The 16,248-nt window shown below is 42.2% G+C and overlaps 1 protein-coding gene across 4 annotated transcripts in view; it reads right to left on the minus strand.

The window, feature by feature from the left end:
* Nucleotides 1-16,248, minus strand: part of LOC110521812 (low-density lipoprotein receptor-related protein 8) — a 261,008-nt gene that overhangs the window by 45,792 nt on the left and 198,968 nt on the right. For all 4 annotated transcript variants that reach the window (XM_036968636.2, XM_036968637.2, XM_036968635.2 and 1 more), the window contains exons 8-9: nt 10,440-10,559; nt 10,091-10,216 (exon numbers count right to left, since the gene is read on the minus strand). In XM_036968636.2, the coding sequence (XP_036824531.1) occupies nt 10,091-10,216; nt 10,440-10,559 (246 nt within the window). The remainder of the gene's footprint in view (nt 1-10,090; nt 10,217-10,439; nt 10,560-16,248) is intronic.

A 16,248-nucleotide genomic window follows, 5' to 3' on the forward strand; every position in this document is an offset into this window, starting at 1 on the left:
CACTTTTATGTATGTATGACAATTGAATACTTTTTCCACCTCTGCCGGTCGGGGGTAGGCTACTGTACTAAGAGCAAAATAATCATAATATTTCCACACCCTAATTGTAGGCTAACCAATACCCAAACGGAGATTCAGTGAAATAAAAGTCTCAGAGCAGCGCGAAATGGTGCTGAAATAGTTGCCCACATGTCATTCAGTGATATTTATTCCCATAGTAAATCATTATGGATCCATAACGAAATAAAAAAGTATCAAAATACTAAAATACTACTTAAACAGGACTCTTAAAGAACTTAATTTAAATGTTAATTACATGTTTTGATCACAGAAACAATGATAAAATATGGGAAATAAATAAATAATGAAATGTTAATTATATAAAGCAGCCCTCATCTGCCAGAGGGTAGCCACAATCGGCCCGAGACCCAAGTAATACATTTAGGCCAGATAACTCACACCGGAATCGGCCCGAGCATCATCAAGAGATATGTCGGACCCTATTTCAGAGAGGTGTTTTTGGTACCACATCGTGTCTATTGTCCTGCTAAAAGCCCAGGCCTCCAGGGCCGACAGAGAAGTTCCTTACTTTACCCCCCTTTCCTCTTGCATTTCCTTCCATTTATTCCCATAGTAATTCCTTATGGCTTGCATTGCAAATGGGGGAATAAACTGGGTCAAGACACCAGCACAGGAAGTAGACCTTTATGTAGTAAAATAAAGGTTAAATAAAAACATAAGACCTACAACAATTTTAACAGCACATTATTCAACAATATATCTAAATATCTATATTTTTATCTCTACATGTAGGTCTCCTGATTTAAACCTGATCGAACTTGTTTCAACTAAAATGTAGTTGAAATAATTGCCTGGCATGAATTGTGACTCCATCTCGTTCCTCGCTCTCTTCAACTCCGCCAATGTCGCCTGACTCTATGCCAAGGACGTGACTCTCCTTCAATAATTACATTTAGAGGAATGGAGGATTCTAAATGAATATCAAAGACGCATTTTTTCGTTAGGGCAAATCTGACCTGTGAGAATATCTAAGGGGCTTTTATATCATTATAATGCAAGGTTAATAATAATAATAATCGCTTTGTTAAAAAAATAACGATATTTTGGAGATGATTTTGTTTCAAATAACCAAAAGTGAAGGGAAAAAGTGACATGTACATATCTTCCACTGCACATCGATCCGGTACTGGTACCCCTTGTATATAGCCGAGCTATCGTTAATCATTGTGTATCTATTAGTACTTTTATCATTGCGTGTTTCACTTTCTATTATTTCCCTCTTCTCTTTCTCTCAGCATTATTGGGAAGAGCCCATAAGTAAGCTTTCCATTGTTTATCCACAACTGACATTTACGAGTAAAAGGATTTAATACAATTTTGATTTGAGATGAGGGTCATAGAGACACTGTTCTCAACATGTAGCCCAGTAAGCCCACACCCTTCAAGAGCGGTTCTCTCTCCAACCTCCTCAGAGAATCCCCATCTCAAGTATCTGTTATCTGTGTCTAGATGGTGGGAGGGCGAGAGAGAGAGAGGATGAGTGAGAGAGAGAAAGATGATAGAGAGAGACAGTGTGAGAAAGAGAGAGAGAGAGCAAGAGTTAATTGGAGAGAGAGCGAGAAGTAAGGAAGGGAGAAAGAGAGTGAGAAAGAGAGGCAGATATATAGTGAGAGAGAGGTAGAGTGAGAGAGAGAGAGAGAGGGATAAAAAAAGACAGGCAGTCAGGTGTTAACTGGCCCATGGTCTGGGTGAATGTGTTTTAAAATGGCCCTGAACTGACAGTGATGGACAGGAATGAGCTGAGAGTGATGGATGGAGCCTCATCTCTCCCTCCCTCCCGTCTCCCTCGCACTCTTTTCCACCGTCTCCCCTCATCCCTCCTCATCCCGGAGACAATCAAGACAAAAGTCGGGGCACTTGTTCCATCAGGCCAGGGCGCTCTGAGTTGGCTGCATGTATTGAACCAGGACAGACACACATACGTACATACACAAGCATACAGAAACACACGCACGCAAACACACAACCCCGCCACGCCTGGATGGGTTTTTCAGTCCCAGGCCCCCACAGGCCACAGCGCGGGGAGCAAATATTTTCATCTTCACTGCGAGTTAGGATTCAATCATCTTCCCTGTCTGCTGGATTTGTACCCATCAATTTCAGCTGCTCTCCCACTAGGGAGGAGGGAGAGCGAGAGAGAGAGAAAGCGAGAGAGAGACAGAAGACAGACAGACAGAGAATGAGTGGCAGCATGCATAGGGAGGGAGAGACAAAGAGAGACGTAAACAGATAGTGAGTGATTGGTAAAGAAAAGACGTTGACAGACAGAGAGAGGGAAATCAAGAAAGAGAGCGGGAGAGATAATGAAAGAGAGAGGTGTCCTGCTGCCTCTGTCAACATAGCCCCCAGCCCCCTCATTCCCATCCCTGTTGTCACAGTGATAGATAAATCCTCCATAAAACTCCTGCTTCAACATCAGCATGCTCCCAGGGCCCGGACCGGTGATGTCATCAAAGAGAGCCATCCTGCGGGGTAGCTGCTCTCTGATCCCTGAGCTACTACAGAGTCAGCCCCTCCGTGTGCGTGTGTTTGTGTGCGTGTGATGACAGGACAGTCCACATGCATTTTAATCTGCCGTAACTCAGCCCTGCCCTGCAGCCAATTAAGATAAGCTTTGAAAATGATAAGGCTGGGCAGATATGAAGCCGGGTCTGGGGAATCGATTTGACATACAACACAGTTAGTTACTGTTATTGAAAAAACCTTAGTTAACACAGAGGGTGACGGAACAGGAGGGGAAGGATGAAAATATGACTATTCTGAGTTGTTGGTTGATGTTTAGTGACAGGAGGTCTAAGTGGGTGTATATATTCTCTCTTGGATCGTTAGATTAACGCAGATTGGAGAATAAAGACGTCTGCCTAGGCCAGAGTAGCTTAGAGAAAACAAGAGTTTAGCAATACATAACAAAGGTTGACACATCATATTCCCTGTATTAGTGAGACTACAATTTACGTTAAAAACAGTAGTCTGTCGTACTCATGTGAAAATTCCCATCTTTGCCTTCTCTGCTAAATCCACAAGAAAACTGCAGAATTTCCCTTGTCTTGTCAGACCAATGTTACTATGTCAAACTAATGTGAGATGTCTATGTATTTCCCTCCAACACATGCAAAAACATGTAAAGAGTTTAACTCCAAAACACTATATGTGATACGTTTCAGGAAACTAGGCGTATGTCGCGCTTCACTACATAAACGCAAAATTGTGTTGTTTTTTTTGTCAGAAATGCCTTATGGAACATGTTAACTTTCAGGTGCCTTAACAAAAGTATTATCTGTAAATCTGTAAATACTAAAATCTAATTGATAAATTACCAGCCTAGTTGGTTACAGGAACCTTCCGCTAGCCATGACTGGCTGAGATAATGGACGGGCTGGACATTCCCAAGAGATGAGTTCAGATTGGTTTGCCATGTAGCTAGCTCCTGTCTTTAACATCAAATAAAATCTAACTTTATTTGTCACATGCGCCGAATACAATAATAATCAACAGTGCGAAAAGAGTTAAGAAAATATTTATCAGATAAAGTAAAAAAATAAATATAAATAATAATAATATTACTTAAAAATATAAAATAATAAAAAGTAACCCAATAAAATAACAACAACGAGGCTATATACAGGGGGTACCTGCACCTAGTCAATGTGCGGGGATACAGGTTAGTTGAGGAAATTTGTACATGTAGGTAGGGGTGAAGTAACTATGCATAGATAATAAACAGCGAGTAGCAGCAGTGTACAAAACAAATGGTGGGGGGGGTCAATGTAAATAGTTTGTTAGCCATTTGATTAAGTGTTCAGTAGTCTTATGGCTTGGGAGTAGAAGCTGTTAAGGAGCCTTTTGGTCCTAGACTTGGTGCCTCAGTACCGCTTGTCGTGCGGTAGCAGAGAAAACAGTACATGACTTGGGTGACTGGAGTCTCTGACAATTTTTTGGGCCTTCCTCTGACACCGCCTACAGTGCCTTGCGAAAGTATTCGGCCCCCTTGAACTTTGCGACCTTTTGCCACATTTCAGGCTTCAAACATAAAGATATAAAACTGTATTTTTTTGTGAAGAATCAACAACAAGTGGGACACAATCATGAAGTGGAACGACATTTATTGGATATTTCAAACTTTTTTAACAAATCAAAAACTGAAAAATTGGGCGTGCAAAATTATTCAGCCCACATAAGTTAATACTTTGTAGCGCCACCTTTTGCTGCGATTACAGCTGTAAGTCGCTTGGGGTATGTCTCTATCAGTTTTGCACATCGAGAGACTGAATTTTTTTCCCATTCCTCCTTGCAAAACAGCTCGAGCTCAGTGAGGTTGGATGGAGAGCATTTGTGAACCGTCCATGTCCACCTTCAACTGTCACGACTTCCGCCGTAGTTGGTCCCTTTCCTTGTTCAGGCGGCGTTCGAAGTCACCGACCTTCAAGCCATCGCTGATCTCCTTTTAATTTTCCTTTGGTTTTGTCTTGTCTTGTATTACACCTGGTTTCAATTCCATTCATTACATGTTGTGTATTTAACCCTCTGTTCCCCCTCATTGTCCTTGTCGGTGATTGTTTGTTTGCAAGCATTGTGCAAGTTATGTTCTGGTGTGCGACGGGTTTTATACCCACTTGTTTTATTTAGTATATTTTGGTTTTCTGAGTTTTTGAGCACTTATTAAACTGCTCCGTTTATACCAAGTTCGATCTCCCACGCCTGACTTCCCTGACACCAGCACACACACCCTTACACCAAGTTCCAAAATTCTCCGTTAGAATGCCCTGCTATTTTGTCACACTCATGACCGTAAGCTATTTTCTGTAATTAGCTCACTATTAACTTGTAAATAATGATCTTGTTGGGAGTTTATTTTTCTGCAATAATGAATACAAATGAGCTAAAGTTAAATATGGCATTTCATTATTCTTAATCAGGTTATCACTTATAAATATTAAATCTACAAACGAAGAAATGCCAGGTTGGAGAGGATCTGTCGCATTGAGTCAAAATAAAGACATATGCAACTAATTATGACAAATGTTAAGAAAATGTTGAGCAATGTAATAAAGTAATGACTTTTCAAATAAGTTCCGTTACACGTTATGTTGGCTGACAAGTTGTTATGCTACGCTATCCTTACGAACCGCTTAGCATTACAGCAGTATGCACAGGTATGTCAGCTAGTTACATAACGTTAGTTGGCTACTAATACATCGAACATTGCCAGGCAGTATATTAACTATCCGCTATCTAACTAACTACCCAAATTTTATTGACTTTATTATACACATCATTCTTAGCTAAGTGTGGCTGGCTATTTACTCAGATCTGGCTATTTGCTCAGATTTCAGAGCACTCGCGCACAGAATATCTGATATACGAACGCTCAACACCCGTTGAATATGGCCGATGTCAGTAAACGTCGGCAAAAATAAAAACGTTATTAAATTGTTTCCAGCTGCACAGTTACAGTCACCAATGCTCTCGACAACATGAAAACAGTCTAATCAGCTCTGTGTAAAATGGTCAGAGTGAGGTGTTCTCTCATTTGTGTCTGGAAATAGCTAGCAAAGCTAGACAAAGTTAGCCAGTTAGCTTGGGTGCTTGGTTGCCGTTGAACGCTGGGATCAGTCCTACTCCTCAGCCAGTGGCATAGCGCCACTATGAACGCTGGGATCAGTCCTACTCCTCAGCCAGTGGCATAGCGCCACTATGAACGCTGGGATCAGTCCTACTCCTCAGCCAGTGGCATAGCGCGCTATGAACGCTGGGATCAGTCCTACTCCTCAGCCAGTGTCATAGCGTGCTATGAACGCCCCGAGAGCAAAATGCTCTGAATTTAAGAACGGACAATCGGACATTTTTTGACATGGCTAGCCAACAAACTTAACATTAGCTAACGAGAGGAGGGAGCGCGAGAGAGAGAATTTTACCCTTTTGTACTTTAACTATTTCCACATCGTTAAAACACTGTTATAGCCATAATATGACATTTTAAATGTCTCTCCGTTGGAACTTTTGTGAGTGTAACGTTTACAGTTTTGTATCGTTGATTTCACTTTTGTTTATTATCTATTCCACTTGCTTTGGCAATGCAAACGTATTTTTCACATGCCAATAAAGCCCATTGAATTGAATTGAGAGAGGGGGGGGGGGGGGGGGGACGGCTGGTTAAACAGTAGGGAGGCATCCAGGCAATGGATCTTCTCCCTCTGACCTGTCCATATGGCTGTTGCTTTCCTGTTTCTCGTTTTCCCTCTCTTCCTCTTCTATATCTCTCTTTTTGTCCTCTTCTCTCTGATCCTACTCTTTCCCCCTGCCATGCCTATCTCTCTGCGTCTCTGTGTTTTTCTCCTCAGTCTCTCCCTTACTTTTAGTCTCTTTCCTCTCTCTCACTATGCTCCCTTCCTCCCTCCATTTACATATATAACAGTGCAGTGTCCTTCCGAGCATCTGTTAAGACAAGCAGCAATGTCATCCAGCTCTGTCTCGTATGGCCGTACCTCTGCTCAGCTCAGCCCCAGTCTGTCATAATGAGACTAGAACAGAGGCTATAGAGCAGACACAGACACCAGGACTGGATGGGCTCAATCACAAACAGTGCTCTCTAAAGTGCTAGTCTGACATGGATCTAATGGATTTTTACATTAAAATCATTTATTTCTCTCCCTCCTCCATCTCCAGGAGCGATCATCTGATTATGAAGGGAAAAAAACTGCACACCTCAGTGTTTATGAAAATAGAGTACATATGGATTTAACTGTTTGCATGATGTGGATTGGGCTGTGAAACAGACGGTTTGTGATGTAGAGAATGCTGCAGTACAATTGCAGACACAGGCACACACGAATGCACAAAGGCAACAGTGAGAGCCAATCAGTTATGTCATCATTAACTGTTAGCGAGTGATACTGCACCCAGGGTAAACAAAATAACAATACAATTAAACTACTGTGGTGAAATGACTTGTGGGAATCAACTTGCCGAGTTGTACTTGTAGGAGAACTGGAGAGAGCTGTTCAGCTCATAACAATGAACGAAACATGTGAACCCAACATGACACCAACCTGGGAGTCGTAGTTTTAATTAGCCAACACACTGTTCGTAGTAACTACAGAGCCATATGGGATACTTTTGTCTAAATCAATATGTGTGGTAGCTAAGATTAAAACTGGCAAATACACTTCAGAAAGTAAGTCAAATAAGTATTCTTATAATGCTTTCTCTATCCAGCCTCCAAGGGCATTTCCAGTGAGCAGTAAAAAAGTTCAAAGTGTTGGAAGAAAAAGCTGTAGTAATGGGCCAATGTCCTTGAATCAGTGTTTGGATGAAGGGTAATAATGGTATAGAGTTCCCTGAACACGGCTTTGTGCCTTCAGGCCAGAACACAAATAAAGCCTGAAGTTTCCAGCTCCGTGTGATGTGCTCAACGACATCGTCACTTCAGCTGTCAGCTCCTGTAAATGTAATAAACCTAAGACAGTGGAATGTGAGCGTGTGCTATCTGTAAATTGGTGTGAGCGTGTGTTATCTGTAAATTGGTGTGAGCGTGCGCATCGCTGAGAACGCATGAGGTTGTGTGTCTGTTGATGTGTGTGTGCGCGCGCGCGGGCGGCAGGTTTGTCTCCACAACTTCATTATTACCACGACACTTTGTTATTATCAGTAGCATTTCATTGTTATTATTCAAAGTTACTACCTCTAAATATTAGTCTAGTATACGAATGAAGAAATGTCAGATTGGAGAGGATCGTCACATTTTCGTATTGACTCAAAAGAAACGTGCCATTTCACTGCTGAATCACACTTTGTTGTTTTCCTTTTTCTCTTCTTTTTCCATTTATGTTTCATATCATTTTTGAAGTGTCCATTTTATTTAAATGAATGTTACTGTTGTCTTAGGGCTGTTAAGGCCCCCATGTGAAAAGGGGTTTCTGTTTCTTCACTTGTTTACATGGATATGCTTCTTAATAAACACCTATTTGAAACAAGCCATTACACTTTGTTATCACTTGTAAATATTACATCTGCAAATGAAGAAATCCCAGGTTGGGGAGGATCTGTCGCATTGAGTCAAAAGAAAGATATATGCAGCCCACCAGGTGTTCAAACGTCCCAAATTCTCCCATGTCACCCCTCTCCCCTGCACACTCCACTGGCTTGCAGTCGAAGCTCTCATCCACTACAAGACCATGGTACTTGGCTACGGAGCAGCAAGAGGAACTTCCCCTCCTTACCTTCAGGCTCTGCAGAAAAACCCTACACCCTAATTGTGCACTAATAGGCAGTCGCTCTGGAAAATAGCATCTGCTAAATTACTAAAATGTCAATATAAAAATGTATATGCTTACCTTGTCTTTGTCTGTTGCCTTTTCCACATATGAAAATATTAAGTCCGATGGGTTTTCTCCCACTTTTCCCTTAAATATTCGTAGCGGTCGATGGCGAGAGGACGCCGTAATGAGAGAAATTATGTAGCCTAAACTACTGAAAATAGGCCTTTTATCAGATTAAATCTTTGACAGGAGCGTTTGATTCTCAATAAAGAGATGTCCAGACATGCTACTTTAGGAAACTTTCTGAATGGACATACTCTATAGCCCTATAGAGAGAATCTGCGAACTCACAACCCCGTAAAATGACCCGTCAATCAAAGCCACCAGAGTATATCAGAGACAAGAGCAAATATTTCTATTTTCCTTAAAACGTATGAAAAAAAACCTAGGAGACAAGAGCAAATATTTATATTTTCCTTAAAACGTATGAAAAAAAAAAACTAGGAGACAAGAGCAAATATTTATATTTTCCTTAAAACGTATTAAAAAAAACCTAGGCCACATTAGGCTTTCCGAAAGTAGGTTAGATGAATTGATAAGGAAAGTACAGTATGAAGAGGAGTGCGACAGCTATGCGATAGTAGGATAATGAAATTGACAATCGTTAAAATAGAAACAAATACACACATGTCCATAGCCTTTTTTTCACTGTTGATTAGTCTATATGAATACAAGAAAGTCCACACATCAAACTATTCCCCCCCCCCCCCCCCCTGAAGTGCCATAGCCTATAGGCTAGCGCTTCTACAACCCCGCACATCAGACGGTTTAGCAGCTGGAGCATCAAACGACAGTTGGAAAGAGGAGATGTAGAACGTTCAATCGACAGACTAAGTTAACGAAACAATCGCTTATGATCATTAGTCAACACTCCTGCTATTAGATCAAGTTTATCTAAAATTCTCCCAAAATGAATGTGTGCCCATTTAAACGGTTTTGACGGTTGGCTCATTTTCATGACGGCCTTCATCCATAACCGTCAGTTACACGGGTATTCAATTACCGTCACAGCCCTACCAGGAACTATTACAATAATACACACATACATACACAGACACACACACACCGACACACTGTCCCCCTCCCTTCCGCTCTAATAATAAACGGCCCGAGCTTTCTGAGTATGTGCTCACTCTAACAGTAATAAAGATGTGCGTTCTCGGATGGAAGGTAATCAATGGCATTTTCCACGCCACTTAGAGCAAAGCCGAGCCCGTTCCCGCTTAAGCCCCCTCATTACCATGTAATGATCCAACCTAAGAATGATGATGCTAATCACAAACCATGTATTTCCCTACAGTCTGAGTCTGAGAGAGGGCCCAAAGTTAAGACCAGGGCATTGGTTGCTATTCATGGCCAGGCTAGCGTGTTTACCGTGGGGCACGGTGAGGGACAATGCCAGGCTGTGTCCTACAGTGCCCTGACAGGCCCCCCATAGCAAGGGAGAGACACGGAGGGAATGGTTCTCTTTTAATTACCGCCCAGAGAAGCAAAGGCAAATATTTGCCTTTTTCCGACCGCCCTGCATACAAAGAAAGTCCTTTCATATTGGACAGGCTGAGAACAGACGATGATGTTACTGGGATGTGTGTGTGTGTGTGTGTTTGTGTGCATATGCATGCTTGTGCGCGTGTATGTGTGTCCATGTCTCTTCTGTGGTTGCCGGGGACATTATGGGCTGTCTCACTCACCCACGGCCTTGCAGGTTTTGGTGCTGGGGTCCATCTCATAGCCCTCGTAACATTCACACTTGTAGTCTCCTTTGTAGTTGACGCAGATCTGGCCGCAGGCATCAGGGTTCTCACACTCGTCTATGTCTGAGGAGGGATATCAGAAGCGCATCAATTCCACTGGACACACTCTGTCTTTACTAAGACAGGATGGACAGCAGGAGACAGAGAGATATTTGGGCCATTTACTCTAAGTAGCTACCGCCTGGAACGAGAGAGCATGAGAAGAGAAGGAAATGTGTGGCAATTTTCAGAGAGCGCAATCATTGGTAAGGCTTGGCTGAGAGGGACATATTGTATGGGACTCTACCTCCACAGGTCTTCTTGTCCATTAGTTTGTATCCAGCGGGACAGTCACACTCATAGCCAATCCTCCGGTCTCTGCAGACGTGAGAGCAGCCTCCATTGTTGTCTGCGCACTCATTCACACCTAGAAAGAGAGGGATGAAGGGAGAAATAGAAGAAGGGGAGTCAAACATAAATAAAACAACCAAGATATTGGCCTATATGTGTGTGTGTGTCTGAGGTTGCCTCTAGGGGAATGTGCTGCTATCAGACACCTGGAACCGTTCCAGAATGCACTGGGGCGGGGCTCAGAAGGGGGTGGCTTCGCACCAGATGCCCCTCGCTAATCTGATTTCCTTTGGGGAGCAGGTTTCCTCCCCTTATCCCTCTATCCATTCCGGCTCCTCCTCCCCTTATCCATTCATCCCTCCTCCTATCCCTCTATCTATCCCTCCTACTCCTCCTCCTATCCCTCTATCCATCCCTCCTCCTTATCTTCCTCTATCCATCCCTCCTCCTATCCCTTTATCCATCCCTCCTCCTTACCTTCCTCTATCCATCCCTCCTCCTATCCCTTTATCCATCCCTAATCCTTACCTTCCTCTATCCGTCCCTCCTCCTTACCTTCCTTTATCCATCCCTCCTCCTATCCCTTTATCCATCCCTCCTCCTTACCTTCCTCTACCCATCCCTCCTCCTATCCCTTTATCCATCCCTCCTCCTTACCTTCCTCTATCCATCCCTCCTCCTATCCCTTTATCCATCCCTCCTCCTTACCTTCCTCTATCCATCCCTCCTCCTATCCCTTTATCCATCCCTCCTCCTTACCTTCCTCTATCCATCCCTCCTCCTATCCCTTTATCCATCCCTCCTCCTTACCTTCCTCTATCCATCCCTCCTCCTATCCCTTTATCCATCCCTCCTCCTTACCTTCCTCTATCCATCCCTCCTCCTATCCCTTTAGCCATCCCTCCTCCTTACCTTCCTCTACCCATCCCTCCTCCTATCCCTTTATCCATCCCTCCTCCTTACCTTCCTTTATCCATCCCTCCTCCTATCCCTTTATCCATCCCTCCTCCTTACCTTCCTCTATCCATCCCTCCTCCTATCCCTTTAGCCATCCCTCCTCCTTACCTTCCTCTACCCATCCCTCCTCCTATCCCTTTATCCATCCCTCCTCCTTACCTTCCTCTATCCATCCCTCCTCCTATCCCTTTATCCATCCCTCCTCCTTACCTTCCTCTATCCATCCCTCCTCCTATCCCTTTATCCATCCCTCCTCCTTACCTTCCCTCTCTTTCATTCTGTTCCCCTTTCAGTATCCATCCTCCCTTAACCCCCTCTTTCTCTCTCCACCATTCCTTATATCACGTTATCGCTCTGTTTTCCTGTCTCCCCGTCACCCTCCCTCCCATAAGCAGGGCTTTACAGTGCTGCGATTTGTAGAATTTTTATTTGGCAGGACCATGCCCCTAGAAAAATATGAAACACCCAACTGCAGATTACCACTTCAATATCTCAAATATTTTCCATTGTGCTCTTACATTTCTTTGTGTGCTCCGACATTTCTATTTGTGCTCCTTGTAAAACATTTCAGCGTAGAGCCCTGATAAGCCTAGCGGGTAGAGTGGGGTTGAGAGCTGACACCTCATTATTGGTACAGTCATGCGTGAGAGGAAGACAGGGGGAGGCTGGAGGATGTTGTACAAACACAAGCTGGTCATTTATGAATATCTTAACTTTCATGTTAATGAATAACAAACAGTACATGTCCACTTATACTATAGCTAGAGAACGTGGCATCAAGATAAAACAAGACCGGCAAATGCGTATACAGCTTCAGTAATACACACATCAATGTAATGTAATACAATTCCAACAGAACATAAAGATGTACTGCAAAGTAAAGATATCTAATGTCACAGAGCTATGTACGATGGGTATCATAAATATTCACCCCCCCCTTGGATTTGGTCACATTTTGTTGCATCTAATTGTGATGTTTTTGTCATTGATCTGGAAAAAATACTCCGGAATGTCAAAATGAAAAGAAAATTTGACGCATTTTTACGAATTAATAAAAATGTAAAAGCTGTAATTATACAGTGAACAAAATTATAAACGCAACATGATCCCAGAAATGTTCCATACACACCTCATTTCTCAAAAATGTGGTGCACAAATGTATTTACATCCCTGTTAGTGAGTATTTGAGCCTTTATCAAGATAATCTATCAACCTGACAGGTGTAGCATATCAAGAAGCTGATTAAAAAGCATGATCATTACATAGGTGCAACTTGTGCTGGGAACAATAAAGGGCCACACAACACAATGCCACAGGTGTCTCAAGTTTAGTACAATTGTCATGATGACTGCAGGAATGTCCACCAGAGCTGTTGTACATTTCTCTACCATAATAACGTTGTTTTAGAGAATTTAGCCCAGGACCTCCACATCTGGTTTCTTCACCTGCGGGATCGTCTGAGGGGAGGGGGGTGTGTGCTGAGGAGTATTTCTGTCTGTAATAAAGCCTTTTTGTCTGGGGAAGGGTACCAATTCCGCAGAATTGAAGGTCCCCAAGAACACAGTGGCCTCCATCATTCTTAAATGGAAGAAGTTTGGAACCACCAAGCTGGCCGCCCGGACAAACTAAGCAATCGGGGGAGAAGGGCCTTGGTCAGGGAGGTGACCAAGAACCCGATGGTCACTCTGGCAAAGCTCTAGAGTTCCTCTGTGGAGATGGGAGAACCTTCCAGAAGGACAAGCATCTCTGCAGCACTCCAGCAATCAGGCCTTTATGGTAGTGGCCAGATAGAAGCCACTCCACAGTAAAAGGCACATGGCAGTCTGCATGGAGTTTCCCAAAAAGGCACCTAAATACTGTCAGACCATGGGAAACAAGATTCTCTGCTCTGATGAAACCAAGATTGAAGTCTTTGGCCTGAATGCCAAGCGTCATGTCTGGAGGAAACCTGGCACCATCCCTAGGGTGAAGCATGGTGGTGGCAGCATCATGCTGGTGGTGGCAGCATCATCATGTTTTCAGCGGCATGGACTGGGAAACAAGTCAGCATCGAGGCAAAGATGAACGGAGCAAAGTACAGAGAGATCCTTGATGAAAACCGTCTCCAGGGCATTCAGGACTTCAGCTTTACCTTCCAACAGGAGTGGCTTTGGGACAAGTCTCTGAATGTCCTTAAGTGGCCCAGTCAGAGCCCGGACTTGAACCTGATCGAACATCTCTGTAAAGACCTACAAATAGCTGTGCAGCAATGCTCCCCATCCAAATTGACAGAGCTTGAGAGGATTTGCAAAGAAGAATTGGAGAAACTCCCAAAATACAGGTGTGCCAAGCTTGTAGCGTCATACCCAAGAAGATTTGAGGCTGTAATCGCTGCCAAAGGTGCTTCAACAAAGTACTGAGTATAGGGTCTGAATACGTATGTAAATGTTATATTTCAGTTGTTTATTCTTCATAAATTTGCCTAAAAACTAGTTTTTGCTTCGTAATTATGGGGTATTGTGTGTAGATTGATGAGGGGGAAAAACAATTTAATAAATTTTAGAATAAGGCGGTAACGTAAGAAAAAACCAAGTGGTCTGAATACTTTCCAAATGCACTGTAATTCATTTTATTATGGCAAATCAAGTCTCACATTTTAAGAAAATCTGAGGTTTGTCGTTTTTCAACTCATTCCTTATTGAAGATACAGTGGGATATTGGTCATGTTGCACTTCCTAAGGTTTCCACTAGATGTCAACAGTCTTTAGAACCTTGTTTGATGCTTCTACTGTGAAGTGGGGGTGAATGAGAGGGGAATGAGTCAGGGCTCTGGCAGATTGCCATGAGCTCGTGAGGCTCATTCACGTGAGAGCAAACTCTGTTCCATTGCATTTCTACAGACAAAGGAATTCTCTGGTTGGAACATTATTGAAGATTTATGTTAAAAACATCCTAAAGATTGATTCTATACTTCGTTTGACATGTTTCTACAGTCTGTAATGGAATTTTTGGACTTTTCATCTGCTCGTGTGTCATGAATTTGGATTACTGGGCTGAACGCGCTAACAACAAGGAGGTATTTGGACATGGCGGATACCTGTTTGGGTTGTTTTGGTCTCTGAGCGCCGTACTCAGATTATTGCATGGTATGCCTTTTCCGTAAAGTTTTTTTTAAATCTGACACAGCGGTTGCATTAAGGAGAAGTGTATCTAAAGTTCCATGTATAACACTTGTATTTTCATCAACATTTATGATGAGTATTTCTGTAAATTGATGTGGCTCTCTGCAAAATCACTGGATGTTTTTGGAAATACTGAACATAACGCGCCAAAGTATACTGAGATGTTTTTATATAAATATGAACTTTATTGAACAAAGCATACATGTATTGTGTAACATGAAGTCCTATGCGTGTCATCTGATGAAGATCATCAAAGGTTAGTAATTAATTCTATCTCTATTTCTGATTTTTGTGACTCCTCTCTTTGGCTGGAAAAATGTCTGTGTTTTTCTGTGACTTGGCTCTGATCGAACATAATCGTTTGTGGTGCTTTCGACGTAAAGCCTATTTGAAATCGGACACTGTGGTGTGTTTAACAAGAAGTGTATCTTTAAAATGGTGTGAAATACTTGTATGTTTGAGGAATTTTAATTATGAGATTTCTGTTGTTTGAATTTGGCGCCCTGCACTTTCACTGGCTGTTGTTGTCCTATCGATCCTGTTAGCGGGATCTCAGCCCAAAGAGGTTTTAACTATAACACATCAGATATTTAATATCTCTTTAAGCATGGTCAAGTGAATAATTATGCTGTCGATGATGTATTAAACCACCCAGACACATCAAAGATTCAGTCATCCTTCTGAACTGAGCTGCAGAACAGGAAGGTAACTGCTCAGGGATGTCACCATGAGGCCATTGGTGATTTGAAAACAGCTACGGAGTTCAATGACTGTGATGGGAGAAAACTGAGGATGGATCAACAACATTGTCGTGACTCCACAATAATGATCTAAATGACAGGGTGAAAAGAAGAATACAAATATACAGAATAAAAATATTCTAAAACACGTATCCCGTATGCAACAAGGCACTAAAGTAATACTGCAAAAAATAAAATGGGAAAGGAATACACTTTTGGCCTAAATGCAAAGCGTTATGTTTGGGGCAAATCCAACACAATACATCACTGAGTAACCTCCCTATTTTCATGCATCATGTTATGGGTATGCTTGACATCGGCAAATAATTTTTCAGGATGAAAAAAAAAATCTGCATGGCCAAATACTAGAGGAAAACCTGCTTCAGTCTGCTTTACACCAGATACTGGGAGATGAAGTCGTTGCCTTGGTAACCAGACAAGACTTGCTATTTTAGCTAACCAAACCATCAGTCTTAGTTTGCTATTATGAAAATCAAATTCAACAATTCCAGTAATGTTTTCAATTTGACTTTTGGTTTCAAGAGCAGCTCAAACATTGAACATGTAAGAATTAACTATAGCCATGAATTTTACCATGCACATGGGAAATAATGCATAATCTAGAATGCCGTTCAAGCCAATTAGAAATTAGTACTTAACAACCCCATGATGTCAGTAAAAAAATATTTTAAGAAATAATTTTCAAATGTCATTGGGCTCATATCTTGAGCTGGAAATTATATTGTCGATGGTGTCAGAAAAATGAGATTTTCATTCATTTTAGAGTAGCATGTCTTTTTTTTAAGTCAACAGAACGGAGCTTCTCAGTCCTTCTACATAAAAATGTAACCCTCCCCCCCCCTCTGCAATCTTTCCCCCGAGCTGTAATCGCTGCCAAAGGTGTTTC

This window comes from Oncorhynchus mykiss, chromosome 4 (assembly GCF_057628025.1).
Source record: "Oncorhynchus mykiss isolate SJ-2025 chromosome 4, ASM5762802v1, whole genome shotgun sequence".
Lineage (NCBI taxonomy): Eukaryota > Metazoa > Chordata > Actinopteri > Salmoniformes > Salmonidae > Oncorhynchus > Oncorhynchus mykiss.